We start from the raw sequence: 25,164 nt of genomic DNA on the forward strand, positions 1-25,164 counted from the left end.
CTTTCAGCTTGAGTGACTGTAACCTCTCATGGAGAAGCTGCATATCTCTGGTGCCAGCTTTAACTTCCGAGAACACTTTTCTCAGAGATCTGGACCTGAGCAACAATAACCTGCGAGATGAAGGAGTAACGGTGCTCTCACAGGGACTCAGAAATCCAAACTGTAGACTGGAAGTTCTCAGGTATGTAGGAATGGGATAAATATCAAGAACCCATAATTCATTAGCAGTGACAGTCCTAGCCTGTTTGGTGTCCTGGGCAAACAACCCTTGAAGCCCTTGTAATTATTATTTTTTTGTTATGTCAGATCAAATCAGTCCTGACCAAGTCAAGTCATCTTCTTTTGACTGTTCCCTGTTCAGGTTTCTCCACAGCGAGTCATTCTCCTCCATCTCTGTCCTCTGAATCCTCCCTTCTCACTCCAACTATCCCATGTTCTATTGTCTCTAACTGCATCCATATATCTCCTCTTTGACCTTTTTGCCTTTTTTTCTGGAATTTGCTTTTCAATCAATCGATCAATCAATCAATCCATCAATCAACTTTATTTATACCCTTAGGTAGATTTGGTTACAGTGAGGTGAGTCAGCTTTCTTGCCAGCCAGGAAACTTGACACACAATAAGTCCCATGCTATGCTATACTAAGTTGAATTTTGGAAGCTTATGGCAACAGGAACAAAACTGGTTTTATACCACTTAGTTTTACAACTGGGAATCAAATATCTGCATTTCGATGGGAGGAGCCTGAACTTGCAGTGCAGAGGATGAGACATATCGCTTAAGATGGATGTGGATAACCTCTGCACCTGCCTGAAGTACAAGGATTCTGGGATCAGCTGCATCTCACCTGCCAATTTACTGGACCATTTGACTATTTGGTTCAGGCAGTTCTTGTTTTTAAGAGTTAAAATATCAAACCAGGACACCAAGCAGTAAGAAAACCGATTTAATAAAAGCTCCATAAAATAAAGGCAACACGGTTTTATGAATGTGGAAGGGAGAAAGTTTCCTGAGGACAAACAGGTGCTGGTTCCCTTTCTTATAGACGACCTCACAGTTTGCCTCAAAGGTCAGTTTACTGTCAATAACTGTCCCCAGATATTTGTAGGTGTCAACAACTTCTATATATGAGTTTTTATAACTGCTTATTGTTGTTGCTGTTGTCCATTGTTGTCATCTTTCTTTGTTGAAATCAGGTCTCTCTTGTAAATGAGTCCTCGAGGCTCAATGGGATTTACCTGTATAAATAAAGGTTGATTGATTCCACAGTCTGCCCCTTTAGAAGAGCAGTTTCCTGTGCCTTAATGTGTTTTCTAAAATCAATAATCTTGTCTTTAGTTTTTGAAATATTCTTCTTCATATAGGATTTATCACACCACTGAGTGAAGTCCTCCAGCACAGGGCTGTGGCCTGTTTCTTCCTCATTAAGCAGGCTAACAATGACAGAGTCATCTGCATACTTTAAAATGACTATCTTCCCTGCTGCTACGGCACATGTTTGTGTAGAAAATATAAAGGAGAGGTGACAGAACACATCCCTGTGGAGAGCCAGTGGAGGAGCAAACCTGCTCAGACAAAAAGCTGTTCACACTCACTCTCTGTGTCCTGTTCCTTAGAAAGTCTAAAATCCACAAGATTAGAGTCTGCTTTTGGGTGAATATATACAACAGTAAAGAAGGCCTGCGGGAATTCACTGGGCAGATAAAAGTGTTGTAATGACACTGATAAAAGTTCCATATCAGGCGTGCAGATGCGCTCTGTCAGAGTCACAAAAATACAGTATTTCTTGTAGGGGTTGAACGAGTATATAATTTTTAAACTCGACATTCACATAATAAAACCCGAGTAGACCTCGAGTATTTGATGACGTCATAGATCTCAAGATACAAAAATAAATAAATAAATAAAACCGTAAAAAAAGGTAATTATTTACAAAAAAAAAAAAAGACTAACAAAACATTGGGAGCATATATTATGCTCCTATACCATTTATCATACTGCTAATAAGTCACAGGAAAAACTAAACTATTAGTTATTATTATTAAACTGCAAACGTGAAGAAACATGCAGCACGTCAAAAACAAAACTTAAACCGAAACTGGTTCTGGTTCGGTGGATTGGACCCGGTGTTACACCATACTCTGTGACCTGCAACAGTGCAACACCGCCCCCTACGGTCATACGGTGGTCACATAATATGACATCACTACGGATACCCGACGTTACATTTTTAACCTCAATAGATATCCTAGCAATCGATGTGTAGATTACTTGAGCACTCTGTTAATGCCCTAATTTCTGGTTGATGTAAAGACATACCCCTACTCCTTATGTTTTCCCCGTTACCTCCATGTCTCGGTCCAGCCGATATGGTGCCCCGAAGCCACTGACTGACAGGCCTTCATTGTCGTCATGCTCTGTGAGCCAGGTTTCAGTGAACGCCATCACACAGCGATTCTAACATTTCTAACATCTTTCTGACATGATCTGCAGTTAAATGTTGAACCCACATGTAGGCAGACCATGGGAGACTCAAAGGTAAAAAATAAATAATTTATATTTATTTAAACAAAGCAAAACATAAGCTGACAGGGCAGAAAAACTTAATTGGAGGGAAGAATGATGGGAGGAACAGAACATGCCAGGCTTGGGAGCACAATCCATGGATAATGGAGAAAAACAGAGATGCTGACTTTAAAGTGAAACTAATGAGACAGGAATGACAAACACCTGGGATGATTAGAATTAGAAACAGGTGAGACAGGAGCTGAACAACAAGGAGGAAAAACACTGGGAAGTGCAGGAAACACAAGGATTAAAGAAATGATAGAACAACAACTCAGATTCCAACACTTTCTACCAATACACCCAGTCTCCCTCCTAAGTTCATGTCCAAACCATGTCAGTCTGACCTCTCCAAGCTTACCTCTGAGTTGTTCAGCTTATAATGTACCTCTAATTATCTCCTTTTTATTCTTATACATCTTTGTCTCTCCCAAGGAGATCCTCAACATCTTCAGCCACCTCCACTTCTTTCTTGCGTCTTTTTGTCAATGCCATTGTCTCCAGACCATACACATAACTGGTCCCACCACTATCTAGTAAATCTTTCCTTTGACCTTTGCTGACACCCTTTTGTCACAAACCACTCATTATACTTTTCAACATCCACTCAATCCTGTCTAGACTCTCCTTTTCACCTCTTTACTACATTCCCTGTTTTCCAGGACAGCTGACCCCAAGAACTGGTACTTGAAGTTCTGCCCATTTGTCAACTCTTCTCCTTGTAGCCTCACTGTTCCATTTCCCTCCATCTCATTTGCACACATGTACTCTATCTTGCTACAGCAGATGATCATTCCTGTTCTTTCACAAGCATACCGCCAGCTTTCCAAGTTCTCTTCCATCTGTTCCCTGTTCTCACCACTGATCACAATATCATCTGCAAACATCATAGTCCACCAGGATTCCTTCCTGACCTCATCAGTTAGTCGGTCCATCACCAGAGCAAACAAGAATGGGCTCAGAACCAATCCTTGATGCAATCCCACCTCCACCTTCAAGCTGTCACTCCTACAGCACATCTCACCACTGTCCTGCTTTTCTCACACATGTCCTGTACCAGTCTAACATACTTCTCTGTCACTCCAGATTTCCTCATACAATACTACACCTTCTCCCTCGGTGCCCTGTCATATGCTTTTTTTTAAATCCACAAAGACACAATGGAGTTCTTTCTGACTCTCTCTGTACTTCTCCATCAACATCCTCAAAGCAAAGATCAGAATCAGAATCAGAATAAACTTTATTGGAATTGCACCGAGGTACAACGCGAATATGTACGTACAGTCGTCCGAAAGATGGGCGGAGTGCACGAAGCTGCAACTACAGGAGAGCGCGGCCATTTTATCCTTATCAGGTAACAATCTTAGATAGTAAAAGGGGGAGAAACATGAGGGTAGATAGTGGTATTACAAAAAAAGATCTTTCACATCTTGTCTATCAGGACACGATTTGAGACATCAAAAAAACTCTACCAGCAAGCACAATTAAAACATGAAAACATTTGCATTTGACATCAAGGTGTTGAGATTTGTCCATGAGCTTTTTTTTTTTCAGATCAGCCACAGTTTCTCAAGATGTTGTTCCAGCCAGCAGTTCTAGGGGTGCGGGGGGGGGCGATAGATGAAGCTTTTGTCCTTGGGTACTCATGTCCCAGGAGAAATTTGATAGCCAGCCTGTCTCCGAGTCCATTGGGAGTCAGATTAGATAAGCTTGACTTTGTTTTTCTTCAGGCAGACAGATTTTTTTTCTTCAGCCTTGAGTCCATCTGGGCATTCTGGTTCCGAAAAAGCCTAATTGTGGAATTAAGTTTCACTGATCCATGCTATGAGTCTCCTTCAAGGTCGAACCAACCACGCTGACGAGTCCCAGAAGCCGCAGGTGGTCTGCAATTCTCAATCGCTTCCACCTTACGGTTAAGCTCGTAGACCAGACGATTTAAAGTTCCCACAGCGAGTACCAGACCTTCACACTGACTCGGAAGCTTTTCCATGGCCAAAACTGCTCCCGATGTCTTCTTCAAAAGTCGATAAAACAGAGCCCCGCCGATGCCAAAAAGCAGAGTCCCTGCTATCATAAGTCCAAATATGTAAACGTCTTTAACATCCTCTTGAGACAGAACAGAGAGGCACATCATCTTCCACACTCCCCACAAATCCATGACATACCCCACAGCGTGAGTCTCAGCTGGACATGCCAGTTCCCCAGGACCTTGTCGTTTTGATGAAAAAATCTTATCAATAGAGTTGAACGCCCACAATACCAAATCCATAATCTTCTTAATTTATGTTCGGGAGATGAGACCCAGGTGCTTCAGACACACAGAGAGCAGAGCAGGAGGAAGGAAAAAAACAGGGGAGGAGAAAAGATGGCACCTGTTGTGCTCTTTCTCAGCATGAAACCATACTGCTGCTCACAGTCACCTCTTGTCTAAGTCTAGCTTCCACAACTCTCTCCCAGATCTTCACTGTGTGATTCATCAACTTAATTCCCCAGTAGTTGCTACATCTCTGTCACCCTTGTCCCTAAAAGTGTGCACAGCACACTTCTTCATTCTTCAAGCATTTTCTCAATCTCAAAAATGCCATTAAGTAATCAAATTAAAAACCTCACTGCCATCTCTCCAAGACATTTACAAACCTCCACTGGTATGTGACCAGGTCCAAATGTCTTCCTCTTCTTCATCCTTTTCAAAGCTTTTCAAACTTCACCCTTGCTAATCTTTCCCACTTCCTGGTCCACAATTTCTATGACTGAACTATTTTTTATCCATTCTCTTCACTCATTAGCTCCTCAGAGTATTCCTTCCATCTTCCCTTCACACTCTCCTTCCTTGTTTCTTGTTACCATTTCTATCTTTGGCAAGCCTGATGTGCAGCACATCCTTTTTGGATCCTTACAGGGATACATCAGAATGATCCACCACAGGGATCCTGTGTGATCTCTCTTTTCCCTAGTCAAGAAAAGCCCTTCATCCCTCCTCAGTGTCCAGCCTCTCCTATAAATCATCATACACCTTCTAGTTTGCCTTTACTCCCTTCCTCTTTGATTTACATGTTACAACTCCTTATATTCCTTTCAACTCTCTGCAGTTCTCTCACTGTCCCAATTTCTTCTTTGCTAACCTCTTCCTCTGGATACATTTCTGCACTTCATTATTCCACCACAAGGTTTCCTTATCATCTTTTTTCTGTCCAAAAGACACACCAAGTACCTTCTTACCTGTCTCTCTAATCACTGTTACTGAAGGTATTCCAGGAAGTTCTATCTTCCCAATCTTTAAAAACTCATCACATCATTGTTCCTTCCTCCATTCCACAATTTGGTCTTCTTTGATTTTATTGTTTTCGTATTTTTACCACAACAGTCATTCTACTTAAAACCATCTGATGCTGTCTGGCCACTCTCTCACCTGCAACAACCTTAGAGTCCCCAAACTTCCTCAAGAAACCTCTTCTACACAGAATGTAGTCTATCTGCATACCTCTGCCTCCACCGCTATAGATAACCTTGGATTCACCTCTTATGGAAATAGATTTTTATCACAATCATTTCCATCCACTTCACAAAATCCACCTACATCTGTCCTTGCTGGTTTATTTCATTGACAACAAACTTGCCCATCACTTTCACATCTTCTCTGTTTCCTTCACCAACATGTCCATTTAGCTCTGCTCTGATAACAACCCTTTCCTCCCTGGTAATACTCTCAATCACTTCATCCAGAACCTTCCAGAATTTCTCTTTCAACTTCATATTCAATGTATGGAGCAGAACAAATGACAACATTCAACATCAGACCTTCTACATCTAGCTTCATACACTTCACCCTATCTGACACTCCTTTAACCTCTACTACATTCCTTACAAACCCCTCCCTTAGCACCACCCTACTCCATTTCTCTTCCTATCCATACCATTGTAAAACAGCTTAAACCCTGGCCCTATCTTACGACCTTGCTTTACCTGCATCATGTCAACAAGCTCTTTACCTTTGTCCATCATTGTCCCCACATTTAGAGTTGATACTCTCAATCCTACACTCTTGACTTTCCTCTTCTCCATCTGTCGCTTGGCACATTTCCTTCCTCGTAGTATTTCATACTAGTATTCGTAGTATTCATCATTCTAAGATCAAAGTAATTGTACAATTCTGAAGTGCTTTAATTTAAGCAAAGGAAAAGTTTAATAATGCAGACAGTATACATTTTTGTAGAAAAGCTTTCTTACTTTCTTATCTTTCCTTAGATAGATAACTTTACTAATTGGCTTTTATGTACTGTATATGAATGTTCCTGTAAAGTGCCCTGAGACAACTTTGTTGTGATTTAGCGCTATATAAATAAAATGAATTTAATTGAACACCTACATGTCAAGTCAACAGATGTTACTATTTCGAGCTTTCACATTTTTAACAAACTCATTTTGACAATGTTTTCAGCTTGTCAGGTTGTCAGGTTAAGGAGGACGGCTGTGCTTCCCTGGCTACAGCTTTGAGCTTCAACCCATCGCATCTGAGAGAACTTGACCTGAGCTTCAATCATCCAGGAGAATCGGGACTGAAGGTCCTTTATGATGGCGTGCAGGACCCAAACTGGAAACTACAAACTCTTAAGTACAGTGAATGAAATTAAAGCAGACATAAATCATCATCACAGTGTCTATTTTAAACTCTAATCTGTCTGTCTCTCCTTTGTGCACAGAGCTGATCATTGTGGAAAGAGGCGACTGAATCCATCACCACAAAGGTGTAAGTTAAACTTTTCTGCTGTTGTACTTTAATCAAACCTTCAACTCCTGGCAAAACTGGGAACACCTAAATACCAGCTGGAACATAAGCTAAATCATGAAAAATCCCTGATTAAAAATTGTTGCAGTAATTCAAGTGTTAGATCTTCATACATTATTCATTTGTATTTGACACTGTCTTCACAAAATACCTCATTTTAAATATTACTGTATCTTTAGATGAAGTGACATTGTAGTCATCAATAATTCAGTCTGGCCTGTAAAGGATGCAATTTGTAAAGTCCAACATTCAAAAATGTTGCAAACACTTTTGCAGTATTTAGCTCATTTTGCAACTGTTAAATCCTGGTTAAAGTTTTTCAGCTAACATATATTTTTTATTTGAGCTCACTTTCCTCACAGTTTACACATTTTCTTGCAAATATTTTTGCCAATATATATATTTTGTGTGTAAAGAAAAGTTAAATGGAGGAATCAGGGACAAGATGGCAGAGGGAATAGGAGCATAGTCAGCTAGCTCTCCAGAGTCGGGTAAAAATGCCCACAACAAAACTGGAACTTGATAGATAAAACTACAGCATGAGTGGGATAAGCAAGAAAAGAAGCCAGAAAAACTATAAAAAGCAAGACAGAACCGAAGAGCTGCCTTTAACGGAAGAAATCTCCGAACACGAAGCTAGCAAACACGAAAAAGTCCCAGCAGAGGAAATGGAAGAGCACGATAGCACGGAGACGCTGCAAAATGGCCTTGCAGCCATTAGAGGTGATATTAAAGCACTTAAACAAGAGCTGTGCCTGGAGCTGACTGTATTTAAAGACGAGCTGAAGAGCGAAATGAAGGAAGAAATAATGAATCTTCGACAAGAAATAGACCGTAAGCTGTCCGAGAATGGCCAGGAGCTACAGACACAGCGAGTTAACATCAGCGAGGCACAGACACGCATAGCGGAGGTGGAGGAGTGGAAGACGGATGCTAACCAGGTGCTAACGAAGATGCAGATGCAAATGCAGGAAAAACTAACTGATCTTGAAGGGAGAACAAATAGAAAAAATATTGAAGGAGAAAGGAATATGTTTCAAGACACCACTCGCTAAAATTCGAATACAGTGGGAGAACGGAACGAAGACATACGACAGTGCCAGGACAGCAGCACAGGACATGAAGGAAAGGAGCTACATCGTTGCTGAGCCAGGAGGAAACGCCGCGGCAGCGGAGGAGAGACAGCGCAGAGCCGCGGGGTGACAGCGAGTGAGGGGGAAAGAACGGGAACGAGACACGGCACACCGAGTGAGAGAAAAACTACAAAGCTTTCAATGGAAATTTTAAAATGTTCTGCTTTCAGAAGAAGTTGATACGGCGGGAAAAGAGGATTCAATTAAAACCGACTGGGAGAAGGTGAGATATTTAAGTTGGACATGTCTAGATGGAGTGGTACCCCACAGGATGGGAGTAGTACTAGATCTAGGGAGGGGCCCTCAGTAGAGATGAGGATTTCCTCTCCACCCACCAACAGGGACTCAGGGATGAAGGATACCCCATGGTTGAAAGTTCGTCAGTTTTTTAATTTACGTTAGGTTAGCAAAAGTTTATTGTGGTTTTGTTTTGAGTTGCTTGGGAGAATATTTGCAGAGACTGATAAATCATAGTTATGACTGATATCAAGATAATGTCGCTGAATGTGAATGGCTTGAATGTACTGAGTAAAAAAGAAAGGGTGATGACAAAACTGAAAAAGGAAAAAGCACAAATTATATTTTTACCCAAAACAGAACATGAAAATTTAAAAAAGTATAGCTACAGGAATCTATACTACAGTTCATATAAAGAGGGGCGGAGAAGAGGAGCTGCAATATTAATTTTGAACACAATACAGTTTGATTACAAAAATAATTAAAAGATAAAGAAGGAAGATACATAATAGTAAAAGGAAGAATAGAAAATGAATTAATAAACTTGGTAAATGTATACACACCCCCGGAGAGTAACAAAAACTTTTTCAAGAACCTATTTGATTTAATAGCAATAGAAACAGAAGACAAAGTGCAGCCCAAAGACCCCGATGATGAGAGAAATAAACGGACTTAATGTTCCCTTGCCCGGACGTGGGTCACCGGGGCCCCAATCTGGAGCCAGGCCTGGAGGTGGGGCACGCGGGCGAGCGCCTAGTGGCCGGGCTTTTACCTATGGAGCTTAGCCAGGCACAGCCCGGAGAGGAGACGTGGGTCCCCCTTCCCATGAGCTCACCACCTGTGGGAGGGGTCAAAGGGGTCAGGTGCAATGTGGGATGGGTGGTGGCCGAGGGCGGGGACCCTGGTGGTCTGATCCTCGACTGCAGAAGCTGGCTATTGGGAGGTGGAAGGTCACCTCACTGGTGGGGAAGGAGCCTGAGCTGGTATGTGAGGCTGAGAGGTTCCGGCTAGAAATAGTCGAACTCACCTCTACGCATGGCTCTGGCTCTGGAACCAGTTTCCTTGAGAGGGGCTGGACACTCATCCACTCTGGAGTTGCCCCTGGTGAGAGGCGCTGAGCAGGAGTGGACATACTTATTGCCCACCAACTTGGTGCCTGTGTGTTGGAGTTCACCCCGGTGAATGAGAGGGTGGCCTCCCTCCGCCTACTTGTGGGGGGATGGGTTCTGACTGTAGTTTGTGCTTATGCACCAAACGGCAGTTCAGATTATCCACCCTTTTTGGAGTTCTTGGAGGGGGTACTGGAAAGTGCACCTCCTGGGGACTCCCTTGTTCTGCTGGGGGACTTCAATGCTCATGTGGGCAATGACAGTGAGACCTGGAGGGGTGTGGTTGGGAGGAACGGCTCCCCTGATCTGAACCACAGTGGTGTTCTGTTGTTGGACTTCTGTGCTCATCATGGATTGTCAATAACGAACACCTTGTTCAAGTATAAGGGTGTCCATATGTGCGCTTGGCACCAGGACACCCTAGGCCGCAGTTCGATGATCGACATTGTCATTGTCTCATCTGATCTGCGGCCACATGTCTTGGACACTCGGGTGAAGAGGGGGGTGGCGCAGTCCACTGATCACTACCTGGTGGTGAGTTGGCTCTGATGGTGGGTGAGGATGCCAGTCAGACCTGGCAGACCCAAACATGTTGTGAGGGTTTGCTATGAACATCTGGCAGAGTCTCCTGTGAGACGGAATTTTAACTCCCACCTCCGGGAGAACTTTGAACATGTTCCAGGGGAGGTGGGGGACATAGAGACTGAGTGGACCATGTTTTGTGCCTCTATTGTCGAGGCGGCTTACCGTAGCTGCGACCACAAGGTTGTCTGTGCCTGTCACGGCGGCAACCCTCGAACCCGATGTCAGGATGAAGAAGGAGTCCTACCGGGCCTTTTTGGCCTGTGGGACCCCGGAAGCAGCTGATGGGTACCGGTAGTCCAAGCGACATGCGGCTCGGGTGGTCGCTGAGGCAAAAACTCAGGCATGGGAGGAGTTTGGAGAAGCCATGGAGAATGACTTCCGCACGGCTTCGAGGCGATTCTGGTCCACCATCCAGCGTCTCAGGGGGGGAAAGCGGTACGCCACCAACACTGTTTATAGTGGGAGTGGTGTGCTGCTGACCTCAACTCGGGATGTTGTGGGTCGGTGGGCGGAATACTTTGAAGACCTCCTCAATCCCACTGGCACGTCTTCCACTGAGGAAGCAGAGCCAGGGGACTCTGGGTCGGACCCTCCAATCTCTGGTGCTGAGGTCACCGAGGTGGTTAAAAAGCTCCTCGGTGGCAGGGCCTCAGGGGTGGATGAGATTCGCCCAGAGTTCCTTAAGGCTCTGGATGTTGTAGGGTTGTGTTGGCTTACGCAACTCTGCAATATTGCGTGGACATCGGGGGAAGTTCCTCTGGATTGGCAGACTGGGGTTGTGGTCCCCCTATTCAAAAAGGGGGACCATAGAGTGTCTTCCAACTACAGAGGAATCACGCTCTTTAGCCTCCCTGGTAAGGTCTATTCGGGGGTTCTGGAGAGGAGGGTCCGTCGGATAGTCGAACCTCGGATTCAGGAGGAGCAGTGCTGTTTTCGTCCTGGCCGTAGAACACTGGACCAGCTCTAGACTCTCAGAAGGGTCCTGGAGGGTGCGTGGGAGTTTGCCCAACCAGTCTACATGTGCTTTGTGGACTTGGAGAAGGCGTTCGACCGCGTCTCTCGGGGAACCCTGTGGGGTTACTCTGGGAGTATGGGGTACCGGGCCCTTTGATACGGGCTGTTAGGTCCCTGTATGACCAGTGTCAGAGCCTGGTCCACATCATCGGCAGTAAGTCGGGCTTGTTCCCGGTGAGAGTTGGACTCCGCCAAGGTTGCCCTTTGTCACCGATTCTGTTCATAACTTTTATGGACAGAATTTTTAGGTGCAGCCAAGGTGTTGAGGGGATCCGTTTTGGTGGCCTTAGGATTGCATCTCTGCTTTTTGCAGATGATGTGGTCCTATTGGCTTCATCAGATCGTGATCTACAGCTTTCGCTGGAGCGGTTCGCAGCCGAATGCGACGCGGCCGGGATGAAGATCAGTTCCTCCAAATCCGAGGCCATGATCTTGAGCTGGAAAAGGGTTGAGTGCCCTCTCCAGGTCAGGGAGGAGGTCCTACCCCAAGTGGAGGAGTTAAAGTATCTTGGGATCTTGTTCACAAATGAGGGAAAAATGAAGCGTGAGATCGATAAGCGGATAGGTGCAGCGTCTGCAGTGAAGTAGGCGCTGTACAGGTCTGTCGTGGTGAAGAGAGAGCTGAGTCAAAAGGCGAAGCTCTCAATTTAACGATCAATCTACGTTCCTACCCTCATCTATGGTCACGAGCTTTGGGTTGTGACCGAAAGAATGAGATCTCGGATACAAGCGGCCGAAATGAGTTTTCTCCGCAGCGTGTCTGGGCTCTCCCTTAGAGATAGGGTGAGAAGATCGATCATCCGGGAGGGACTCAGAGTAGAGCCGCTGCTTCTCCACGTCAAGAGGAGCCAGTTGAGGTGGCTTGGGCATCTGTTTAGGATGCCTTCTGGACGCCTCCCTGGTGAGGTGTTCCGGACATGTCCCACTGGAAGGAGGCCCAGAGGAAGACCCAGGACACGCTGGAGGGACTATATTTCCCGGCTGGCCTGGGAACGCCTCAGGATTCCCCCAGAAGAACTGGCCCAAGTGGCTGGGGAGAGGGAAGTCTGGGCCTCCCTACTTAGGCTGCTACCCCCGCGACCCGACCCCGGATAAGCGGAAGAAAAAGGATGGATGGATGGATGAGAAACAGAAGGAATTCTAATTTGTGGAGGTGATTTAAATGTAGTCTTGAACCATAATATAGACACAACGAGTCACAAAAAAACTAAAATGCATCTAGCAAAATTTATAAATGACTCATTAGAAGAGAGGGGAATGATAGATGTATGGAGAAGCCTACATCCATTAGGAAAAGATTTTACACATTACTCGGTTGCTCATGGAGTACATTCAAGAATAGATTATTTTTTAACCAAGGTAGATGACAAATACAGAGTGAAGGAATGCAGGATAGGAGTGGCAGATGTTTCTGATCATAATCCAATTTATTTAAAGATATGTCTAAGTAACAGGAAACAAAATACTGTATGGAGACTGAACGTAGGAATATTGAATAGTGAACAACAGAGAGAAAAGATAAAAGCAGAAATAAAACAATATATTGAAGAAAATAATAATGGAACAGTAGACCCGACAATATTATGGGATGCCATGAAGGCAGTCATCAGGGGAAAGTTAATAGCTGAAACTGCGCATGATAAAATAATTAAATTACAGACATACAGGGCAAATACGGAGAGACTTAGGGAATTAGAGCAGGAATATCAGGAAACAAAGGACCCAAATGTATACCAAGAAACCAAGGTAGTTAAAAACAAAATAAATGACATATTACTGGGAGAGATTGAAAAAAGAAACACTTTTCTGAAACAGAATTATTACGAAACAGGTTCAAGGGCAGCTAAACTGTTAGCTAAACGTATACGCAAACAACAAACACTTAATACAATATATAAAATTAGAAACCCACACACAGGTGAATTAACAGAAAAGCCAGAGGAAATAGAGGACATTTTTCGAGAATATTATGAGAAACTGTATACACAACTTGAAATTGCACTTGAGGAAGAAATGAGAACCTTTTTAAGCGCATTAGATTTACCAACAATTGGCAAACTACAAAATGAGACACTGACAGCAACAATCACAATAGAGGAAGTGAAAGAGGCAATAAAAACATTAAAAAATAATAAATCGCCAGGCAGTGATGGATCCCCGGCAGAGTGGTATAAGATGTTTAGAGAAGAGTTGACGCCAGTACTCACAGCTTCTTTCAATTGGACACTCAATAACAATAAAATACCTCCATCATGGAGTGAAGCCATAATCTCAGTTATCCCAAAACAAGAAAAAGATAAGGAACAATGTGGCAATTATAGACCAATTTCATTATTAAACGTAGATTATAAGATATACACAACCATTATTTCTAATAGATTAAATACCTTTGTAACAGAATTTATAGAAGAAGAGCAAACAGGTTTTATGAGAGGACGTCAAACACATGATAATATTAGAAGAGTACTACATATAGTAGATCAAGCGCAGCAGAAAAAACAAAGTACCATACTAGTAAGTGTCGACGCAGAAAAAGCATTTGATTTAGTAAATTGGGAATTTCTTTATAAAGCGTTACAATGGTTTGGATTCAGTAATAAATCAGTACAATGTATAAATACATTATATCATCACCCCACAGCGAGAATCAAAATAAATGGAAGCCTGACTAACAAATTCAACATACAAAGATCAACCAGACAGGGGTGCTGTCTATCACCTACACTGTTTGCCCTCTTTATAGAGCCTCTGGCACAGGCAATACGACAAGACAATAAAATTAAGGGAGTTATAGTAAATGGAGAGGAACACAAAATAGGCCTTTTTGCAGGCGATGTATTAACTTTCCTTGAACAACCAAATGAATCGCTACCAGTGCTGATGAATCTCTTTGGAACGTATGGTTATCTTTCAGGATATAAAATTAATATAACAAAAACACAAATTCTAACACTCAATTACATACCAACGAAAGAAATTCAGGAATCATTTCCCATCAAATGGAATATGAAGGAAATTAAATACTTAGGGATTATCATTACTAAAGGATTATCAACACTGTACAAAGCAAATTATGACAAAATAAGCCAAGAAATACAAAAAGATATAGATAGATGGAGTACCTTGCCCTTGGATCTGAACTCAAGAATTGTAATACTTAAAATGAATGTGCAAGCAAAACTTCTATATTTGTTCCAGTCATTACCAATAGATGTCCCTCAAACTCAGTTTGCGATCTGGGACAAGATAATATCAAGATTCATTTGGGGTGGCAAAAAACCTAGAGTTAAATATGAAACTCTTCAGCTACTGAAAGATAAAGGGGGTATGGGTCTACCAAAATTAAGGGAGTACTTTTGGGCAGCTCAGCTCAGACATGTTATATGCTGGTGCACACCAGACTACATAGCTAAGTGGAAAGATATGGAAAAAGAGTTCGGAGGATACCCAATTCAAAGTGTTACTGGGGAAGAAGATAGATATGAGAAGATCAAGAAATACATGGATCCAATTACACTGGAATTATGGTTCAAAACATAAAAAAAAACACAAGATAAAGAAAGAAATGAAAGTGCTCAGATGGGTAGCATATGATAGCGATTTCATACCAGCAATGTATGATAAAGGGTTCAAACAATGGATAAGCAAGGGGGTCACAGGATGGTATCACCTCTTATCTGGACAATGGCTGAGGGGTGGGGGTGGGGGGTGGGGCTCTGGACTATGCTACGACTTTCCCTTAAAAATTCAATGTTTTCACCGTCTATATGTACATGTATAATGTCTGTTTATGTTGCTTTGCTGTGGTAGGTTTTTTCGATGCCTCAAATTGTGCCCTGTCTAGGACACGGTGTGAGAGATATTTTTTTTATACCATCTCTCCTCATGTTTTCTTTCCTTTTCTTATCTAAGCAAAACATTATTCTGAATAAGAATAAGAAGGCCGCGCTGATTATTTTTAGATGCAGCTTTGTGCAGTCCGCCCATCTTCGGACGACTGTACATACATATTCGCATTGTATCTCGGTGCAATGCCAATAAAGTTTATTCTGATTCTGATTCTGATACCCTTCAGAAAGAGGGAGAGCTGGAGAGTTTTCAAAAAATGAAAGACAAGTATAATTTAGATAAACACGAATTTTACAGGTACCTGCAATTGAGAGACTACTACAGGACAGAAATCAAGTGGGATCCCTCTGTGGAAGTGAATGGTGCGATTGAAATTGTGATAAAATCATTCAGTGGAACGAAAATTAAAATCATTTCTACTCTATACCAAAAACTGATGATGAATAAACATTCAACTAAGTATGTAAAATAAAAGTGGGAATCAGAACTTAACATGACAATTACAGATGAAGATTGGTCAGACATGTGGAAAACACATCAGACATCCACCAATTCACGGATATGGAGGGAGTTCACATGGAAAAATCCAATAAGATTTTTCCTCACGCCTAAAGTCAAGAATAGATATAAGAATACAAACACAGGGTGTTGGCGGAACTGTGGATCAATGAACGCAGATCACTCTCACATATTTTGGAACTGTCCTAAAATTGTTCAATTTTGGAAAAATGTACATGAAACTGTGAAGAAGGTTTTGGGATATGATATTTATGAGTAGCATGGTACTATATCTCTGCAATTTTAACAATACCAAAGTGAGGGTAAAAGACGGGTATCTGATTAAGATAATGTTAATAGCTAGCAAGAAGGCTATTACGAGGAAATGGAGAAAGGCTGACCCCCCTTGTCAAGAACAGTGGACTGGAATAATAGAAGAAATCTACATTATGGAAAAACTGACACATCGTTTGGGACTCCAGCAAACACAAATGGAAGAAAAGTGGATGAAATGGACAACATTCAGGACAATAGACAGTGACAAGAACTAAAGAAAGAACTGGACAAACTAGGTGGGATAAAGGTCAAATAGAGGAATAACTCCCAAGCAAAAGTTTTTTTTTTTTTTTTTTTTTAGTGTTTTTTGTTAAGTTTTAAGTTATGTTATGTTGAAAGTGAAGTGTTCATGTACATTGTATATGTAAACAATTATGAAAAATACCAATAAACAGTTAAATGACAAAAAAAAAAAAACGTTAAATGTAAAAGCTGAGGGCAGCACGGTGGCTTTGTTGGTAGAGCTGTTGCCTCTCAGCGAGAAGGTCGCCGGTTCAAATCCCAGCCCGGGACCTTTCTGGGTGGAGTTTGCACGTTCTCTCCGTGCATGCGTGAGTTTTGTCCAGGTACTCCAGTTTCCTCCCACAGACCAAAAACATGCATGTTAGACTGATTGGTAACTCTAAATTGTCTCTAGGTGTGAGTGAGAGAGTGAATGGTTGTTTGTCTCTATGTGTCCCTGTGATGGACTGGAGACCTGTCCAGGGTGTCCCCCGCCTCTCACACAGTGACTGCTGGACATTGACACCAGTGAGTCCTGCTACCCAGAAAGGCCCCTGGACCGGGATTTGAACCAGGGTAACCTGCTCACTGAGAGGCAGCAGCTCCACCAGTTGCACCACCGTGCTGCCCCATCTTAAAATAATGGTAAGATAATACATGATTTTTTTATATTATTTAAAAAGAGAGGAGTATGAAGTTGATTAAAGCATAATTAGGAGCCTTTTAAAAGGAAAAAAAAAAGCTAAATTGAAATATAAACTTCTAATTTGGGTTCATATATGTGAGCATCAGATTCCAGACGAGTCAGCCTCACCTTTCACAAACCTCACTGCACGTCACTTATACCCCACACACACAAACAATGGAATTGTTGAAAGGAAATGTGAGTATAAGGTGAGGAAATTAAGCTAAATAAGAATGAAGTGTTAGTGAAAATATTGTTAAGAAGGTAATAACAATCAGAACGTGAGCTAAATGTTGAAAATTAGTTTGTGACATTTTTAAACGGACTAAACTAATGGTGACCTATGTCTTGTTTTCTGATTTTTATATGATTATCTTTGAGTATAACAGTTAGTTTCAGGTGTTATCCTGCCAAATATACATTTCAAATAACATATAGGCTGTATAGATCAATCTAACTAAATAGCTGTTCTTTGTAAAAAAAATTAAATAAAATTCAAACTGCTGTTCTGTTTTGTTTCTTTAGTTTTCCGTGAACTTACTTTGGATGTAAACACAGCAGACAGAAACCTCTCTCTGTCAGAGCTCAACAAACGTGTGGTGGTGGTGAAAGAGAAGCAGCCATATCCTGATCATCCACAGAGGTTTGACATCTGGAAGCAGATTCTGTGCAGCGAGAGTTTCACTGGTCGCTGCTACTGGGAGGTTCGATGGAAAGGAAGTGTTAGAATAGGAGTGGCATACAAAAGAATCAAAAGGAAAGGAGACAGTGAGGAGTGCTGCATTGGGTGGAACGATCACTCCTGGAGTCTTTTCTGCACATCCCATTCTGTCTCTGTGTGGCACAATAACACACTGTCAAGAAGAATCCCAGTGTCAGCCCTTGACTCTGACAGGATAGGGGTCTATCTGGACTGGTCTGCAGGCACCGTGTCCTTCTACAGTTTCCCTGGGGTAGTTTCTTCTATAAAAAAGGATCTTCTACACACCTTTCAGACCACTTTCACTGAACCTCTCTACCCTGCGTTTGGCTTTGGACAAACGTTTGAGTTTGACAAAGACTCTACATTGTTATCTTCCTCAGTTGTTCTGTTAGACGTTGAGTAATGAAGGTTCATCTTTTCTAGCAGTGAGCGTGTTAAAGCAAAATTTTAAGCTAAGATCATTTGACATGGTAGCTCAGGCTTTGTTCAACAGGTGATCAGATCATTAAGTAAAAAAATAGAAGACACTGACAGCAAAAATTGAGGTTTATTGAAGAGCACAAATAGCGCTCACATAGCACACAATAACATTCAAACAGCATCTTGAAGCACGGACCTCTAAACCTAAACCCTCTCAAAAATATTTAAATTCAGTTCACTGGTGAAGAGAGACAGATGAAGCCTTCCGAATGGAAGGTGAAACGTTTCAGCAACAAAAGAAACTGTCCAGATGACCTGACTGAAAAATGTTGGATTGCATACCTGGATTATTGAGCATGGATTTTGTTGGTAAATTCAGTTCAGTTTATTTATGTAGCGCCAAGTCACAACACAAGTCATCTCAGGTCACTGAACAGACACATCCACATACATTATAAATGTCAATTAGTAAAGTTTTCTATCTAAGGAAGGAAGCAGATGTGTTGATTTCATCACAGTCTCACATCCTGAGCAAGCACAAAGGAGATAGTGGAAAGAAAAAAACTCACTTTTAGCAGAAAGAAACCTCCAGCAGAACCAGGCTCAGGACAAGTGACATCTGCTTCAACAGGTTGGGTTTGAGAGGACAGGAAGGAGAAAAGTACACACAATGGCATGTCCAGAATGGAGGCGAGCAATGGAGCAGAGGAGTCGCTCACTATGAGAAAAGATTAAAAAAAAAGTTTTAAATAGAAATAACTATAAATACAAACTGTTCATTTGTATTCATTTGTAACTATTAATTTGATAAAATGAGGTCTATTTGTCCTCCAGCGGTCTAAGCCTATAGCAACATAACTAAGGAACAGGTCAAGAAACCCAAGCCAACCCTAACTATAGGATTTATCAAAAAAGAAAGACTTAAGTCCAGTCTTAAAACTAGACAATGTGTCAGCCTCATGGACAGAAACTGGAAGTTGGTTTCACAACAGAGGAGCCTGATAACTGAAAGATCTTCCTCCCATTTTGCTTTTGGAAACTCTAGGAACCATAAGTAAACCTGCAGTCTGAGAGCCAAATGCCCTGTTAGGAAAATACGGAACAATAAGATCTGTACACAGATCATTTGTAGCCTTCTCGTGTGTCTCCCCACATCTCTTGTTTCTCCTTGTTGATACAGACTGTAATGGGGGAAGTGTTCTTCTCTGCTTGGAATACACACGACTCGTACTTCCTGTGAATGCACACCCTACTTTCCACGTAGGCTACCCAATAATGTCTTATCGCTAGATTCAGTTGAAACTTCCCTTCGAAATTTGGTGGTGATAAGAACCTTGCATGCATCTCATATCATTGTGGGAAACAAAAGTACATTCCACTAGGCAAACAAAAGTACTCCAACATGAGCCGTGTTGAAATCTTCCAAAGTCTAACAGGGAATAATAAAAAAAGGTTAAATCAGGTCATCTGGACAGTTTCTTTTTGGGAGAAACCCTTTGTCTTTCATCCGAAAGACTTTGTCAGTCTGAGGCCTGCCAACAAGATCTGTCTTATAAATAGCATCTCCTTGATGCGTTTCTAGCCAACCATCTGTGGAATTCACAGAAACTGGCTTTACACATGCAAAAAGGGACCATCCGTCCAAAACAATCAATCATCATGTACAACAATCAAATGTTTTAGGCCAGATGGCCAACTTGCTCCTCAAAGAAACACCCTGAGAACATCAAGGTCAAAATGGTTCTGAAAAAGATTTGACACGATTTGACAGGTTCTAACAGGGAAATTTCTGTAACTGATCGTAACTGAGTCCTAAATTTAGTTGTCAAACAATGTAAGGAATATTCGCTTTTCTCCAATGAGTCTGAACTGCATTAACCCCCAAACAATTGTTTAATGATGTAAAAATTGTGTTAAAATATTAAAATCAAAATCATTGGGAAATTGTGTATTTTGACAGCAATTATGCTTTAAGTAGAAGTTATTAGTATCTGTCAACAGCAGTTAAAGCACAGAAACAACTGATAAATGTCAGCTCTCAACAGTGACTGGGACAAACACTGCAGAGGTGGTAGACATGAATGAAGCTAGTGTGTTACTGAATCACTCAGGTTAATAATCTGAATCCTTGCACTCATACACTTTTCTTCTGCGGTTTGCTTCAGGGCCGTAGAGTGTTCACACTGGAGTTTCAAGGTGACTGAAGTTAAATTATATTGTTAACAACCATGCATGGGGGTAGTGGAGGTACAGAGGCTAGAGAAGAGCCTGTGTTTGAAAGGTCACCAGTTTATAAATAATAAAAAACAAAAATCAGATCTTAGCAAAAGTGTAGCATTAAGCATTAAGAACTGTAACTACAGTGTGGTTGGTTTTGCTGACTTGTACAGGTATTTGAGATGGCTGAGAACATCTTTTCCTCCTGCTTGAGAACTTGCTGTTTCCCAAAACAATGTATTTTTTTGAGCAGGAGGCCGACTCGTGGAGCCTCTGATGGCCATGGACCATGTCTGTGTGCTTTTGTAGGTTAGGACTGCAGCTGGCTACAGGACGAGTGAATGCCCACTAAACTCCACTGCACTGAAGTGTTAAAAAAGTCTGCAGATGACTCTGTTCGAGGTTCGTTCTGTGACTTGTCTTCATGCATATGTATTTTAGTATGTAACTTGTCCTGAATGTGGCCTTTGCTAGTAAAAGCCAATTAAAAACATTTACCCGCCTTGAGTTGTGGTACTTTTGAGTAAACAATGTTAGTGAACGAGAATATTGTTCTAACACATTTTGTTTGACATATTTGATTTGCACTTTTAGTTGCACTTTTTGTTTATGTATTGTTTGTTTGATCTATCATTTGTACTTTTATTTGTTTGATTATTCTTGTGTGAATTGTAAAATAAACATCTTTGAATAATGCAAATGTGGATTCCTGAGATCCATCATTAGTCAGACTAGCTGATTACTGCAGAGGAAAAGCTACAGATTCACTCAAAGTATGCATCATGTAAACAGACCCTAAATGACCACGAACAGTGAATATGTGAAAACATCAGACATTAAACAAAGGAAACCAGTTCAGGGTTGTAAAGAAAGGTTACCTTAGTGTCAGAGGTCATGGTCAGGAGAGACCTTCCTCATCCTACTTGGGAGTCAATGTCAGTCCAGATGACCATTGAATTGCTGCACTAAATCCAAGAGTTGCAAGAGGAAACCAATGGCATCAACAGTGACACTCAACAGGTCATCAACAAGTAACCATTTGGGCTCAGCTTGAAGAAACAGATGTTTGATGACACCTCCATAGCCAATGAAGGAAAAGCATTTACAATCCAAAGAGAATGATTAGTATTCAAAGATATTCCAAACAGGCACAGTATCATGCTTGGTAGAAATAAGCAGTGGTGGGATGTAACTAAGTACAAGTACTTCAATGCTAGGGGTATAACGGTACACTAAAATCACATTTCGGTTCGGTTCAATTTCAAGGAGGGCTTGGTTCGGGTAATTTTCAGTACAAAAAAAGACAAAATAAAGACTTGCAAAATGTTTATTTTGAAAATATGCCAAGTAAACAATACGTTTGTATTAAAATAAATAAAATCGACCCATTTGGATGACATTTAAAAAAAACAGCACTCTTTACAATAAATAAACCGTACTAACAATAATAAAAATATTTAATACAATAACAGTCAGAACCAGAACAATAAGCAGCAACAGATCGTTTACAATCCAACTAGTCAAGTTTTAAGTTTTTGTCCACAAAGACCAAATTGTCCACATTTTCTGTCAAAATCACAGATCTACAGTAGTTGCAGTGAATATCTCCAGCGGTCGAGAAAATCTTCTCACTCACAACAGGTGGCAGGAATAAAGAGGTAGAGCTTTGATAATTTTGCAGTGTGGCTGTATTTGGCCTCATCATTACTCACAACCTCTTGGACCTGCTCGCCCCTGGAAAAGTTCAGAGTTCAGTCATCACAGTCTTCTTAGCTGGAGGTGATCTCTGGTGGATTTCCCTGAAGAGGAAGAAGACTCAGCTGCTATCTCTGTCCCAGACTGGAAATAAAACACAAAGAGGTACAAAAATGAGTTAATAAGATTATAATTTTAAATTAAAAAAAGTTAATTAGATAATAATAATAAAAGAACAATACCTCTTCTTGAACGGTTGTTATGAGATGGTTGAATCTCTCGCTCATCATCATCATCAGGACAGGGCTTTAATCTGGTCCAGGGCTTGTTGACGATCAGTTTTAGCTTTTTCATGAAGTGCTGCTACAACATTTGGCTGAAGTGTTGACGTGATGGGATGTCATAGTGAGGCTCAATAACTTTAAAGCCGGTGCATCAACAACTAAAACATAAATCCAGAGCTTTAAAAACTCTTACAGCTTGTGTTATTGCTCTGGACCTATCTGAATTATCTGATAAAAGTTGCTGTTATCGGTCTTTGTAACAAGCTGCTTTTCTTGATTGTAGAAGAGACATTCACGTTGGGATGATGTCGTTTCAAGTGTGTTAACAAGTTAGACGTGTTGCTGCTGCAGATCCACTCTCCGTGAAACAACGTCGACACACAGCTTTGGATTTTGGATCGGGGCGGCTGTGGCTGAGTGGTTAGAGCAGTCGTCCTCCAATGCAAGAGTTCGGGGTTCGAATCCACCTGCAGTCACCATACCATACCATACCACTTTATTTATAGAGCACTTAAAACAGCGACAAGGCCAACCAAAGTGCTGTACAGACAAAACAACAGGTAACACACAAAGCAAAATACAAAATGAGGTAAATCAGAATATAGACATAAAAACGATGCAGATAATGACGACAAACCAGTGTGGAGCATACAGGATCAAAACACAGATCATCTGGTGTTGAAAGCTACTGAATAGTAGTGAGTTTTTAAACGGGACTTGAAAACCGAGAGGGAGGGGGCCTGTCTGCCAAGCAGAGGTAACTCGTTCCAGAGTCTTGGTCCTGCTACAGAGAAGGCCCTGTCACCTCTGCGCTTAAGACGAGTTCCTGGAACTGTGAGGAGCAACTGCTCCGCTGACCTCAGGGAACGTGGTGAGTCACATGCCGAAGTGTCCCTGGGCAAGACACTGAACCCCTCATTGCCTCCGATGTGTGTCCCATCAGTGTATGAACGTGATAAAGCTCTGATTAGTCTCTTTAGAATGATTTGTTCAATTAGCTTTATAGAGATCTAGTAGAGTGCTTTTTGAATGGGTAAATGAGGACACAGATTGTAGTGTAAAGCGCTTTGAGTATCTCGATAAGATAGAAAGGCGCTATATAAGTACAGTCCATTTACTATTTGCACCTGTCTTTTAACAAGAAAGCCATAATGTTCCCAAACAGGAGGCCACAACAAGATGCTAGGCTGCTAATGCTAGCGTGCTGCAAGATAATAGCGCCATGCTGAAACATGCTTAGGAACTTTAGTTCCGCGGTACATAATCTCTCGTTAATAAAATTTAATTAATGAAAAAAATAACCGAAACGGTACACACATGGACCGAACCGAAGATGCCGTACCGAAACAGTTCGGTACACCCACATGTACCATTACACCCCTATTCAATACTGTACTTAAGTACATTTTCATGTATCTGTACTTTAATTAAGTAGAGATAAATGCAGGTACTTTTGACTTTTACTCCACTACATTTTACATTAAGTATCTATACTTTCTATTCCACTACATTTCTATAATGCATTGTGTTACAAGTTACATTCACGTTGTGGTTTTTTATATGTTCATCAGTTTGAAAGTAACCAGTGGCAAGAGGGGATTTGGTCCATTGAATCACTACAAAGTGGGCAGGTAACATTAGCCCCGCCTTCAAGAAGAGCTAGACCAATGATGTATATTCTAGTATATACGTAATTGAGCTGGGCGCACCCGCAGAACAACTAAAACACCCAAAATGTATTCCACTGTGAAGAGTCAGCCAGAAGATACACACGCCTTATTGAAAGACTGCTTAGTACAGCAGGACAGATTCTTTCTCCCAAAAGAGCCAGACTGGACTCGAAAAACTTTGAAAACCAACTTCTTCTGAACTTGAACAAGAAATTCTTGCTGCAACATTGAAATGTGTCAGTTCATGGGATGTTAGGAGACAAGAGATGTCTCCAAATGGCTCGACACTCGGGTCTAAGTTTTAAAAATGGTGTCAGGAAGTGGGGAGTGGTGGCGCAAAGGTTAGAGAAGGAAGGTCTGTGATCGGAAGATCGCCGGTTCAAGCCCCGGTACCAACAACATCAAAAATGTGAGTGGGGTAGGTGATGCACCCACACCTGCCCCCACCCTCATTCACCCCACTCTGGGCCCATGAGCAACGGCCTTAACCCCCATCTGCTCCCTAACCAGGTCTCTCTTGAAAATGAGTTCTCGTGGCTCAATGAGACTACCTGGACAAATAAAAGCTAAATGAAAAAAAAGTTAAAATATTCTTAACTATTGACCCATTACAAGGTTGACTAGACAGTATTTTAAATAGAGTTGATGACAAATTGGAGTTGAAATGATCAGTGTCTATTCCTATGTTAGGTCTAATTCTCCTTTTTTCAGGCAGACAACTTTTACTTAAATGTGTTTACTGCAGTCAAATTAACACATTGGTTTTGCTTTGTGTTAAATAAAAACTTTCAAAGGTTAAATCATTCCTCTCTTATTTTGCCTGAATACATTTAACTCTGCATGTCATCCCTGAAATTCTGACGCACAGAATCACAAGTGCAAGTGTGAATGATGTCACAGAGTAAACACAATAAAAACATGCATTATCTGCAGCATTGTTGATTAAAATTGTTATGAATGCGGGTGTACCCAGATGAAAGACCAGAACTGAACAGAGACCAGGACTCAGATAATCGTTTACAGTGTTTATTTACAGGAGTGTGGTTAATAAAGACATCAATGTGAAGGAAAGGGAATACCTGGGGAAAGAGCGGGAAATTAAAGGGCTGTTGTTGGATGAGAACTTGTCTTGTTGAATTATTCTTACGGTGGGTAG

General features: G+C 41.5%; 1 protein-coding gene across 1 annotated transcript in view; it reads left to right on the plus strand.

Annotated features, from left to right (window-relative positions):
• Window positions 1–18,125, plus strand: part of LOC119427053 (protein NLRC3-like) — a 21,345-nt gene extending 3,220 nt beyond the window's left edge. Inside the window, exons 4-7 of the mRNA XM_037694634.1 lie at window positions 8–181; window positions 7,004–7,177; window positions 7,266–7,312; window positions 17,545–18,125. Of these exons, the coding sequence (XP_037550562.1) occupies window positions 8–181; window positions 7,004–7,177; window positions 7,266–7,312; window positions 17,545–18,125 (976 nt within the window). The remainder of the gene's footprint in view (window positions 1–7; window positions 182–7,003; window positions 7,178–7,265; window positions 7,313–17,544) is intronic.
• Window positions 18,126–25,164: the final 7,039 nt, after the last annotated feature.

The sequence above is a fragment of the Nematolebias whitei genome, chromosome 2 (genome assembly GCF_014905685.2).
Source record: "Nematolebias whitei isolate Nwh7 chromosome 2, NemWhi1, whole genome shotgun sequence".
Taxonomy (NCBI): Eukaryota; Metazoa; Chordata; class Actinopteri; order Cyprinodontiformes; family Rivulidae; genus Nematolebias; species Nematolebias whitei.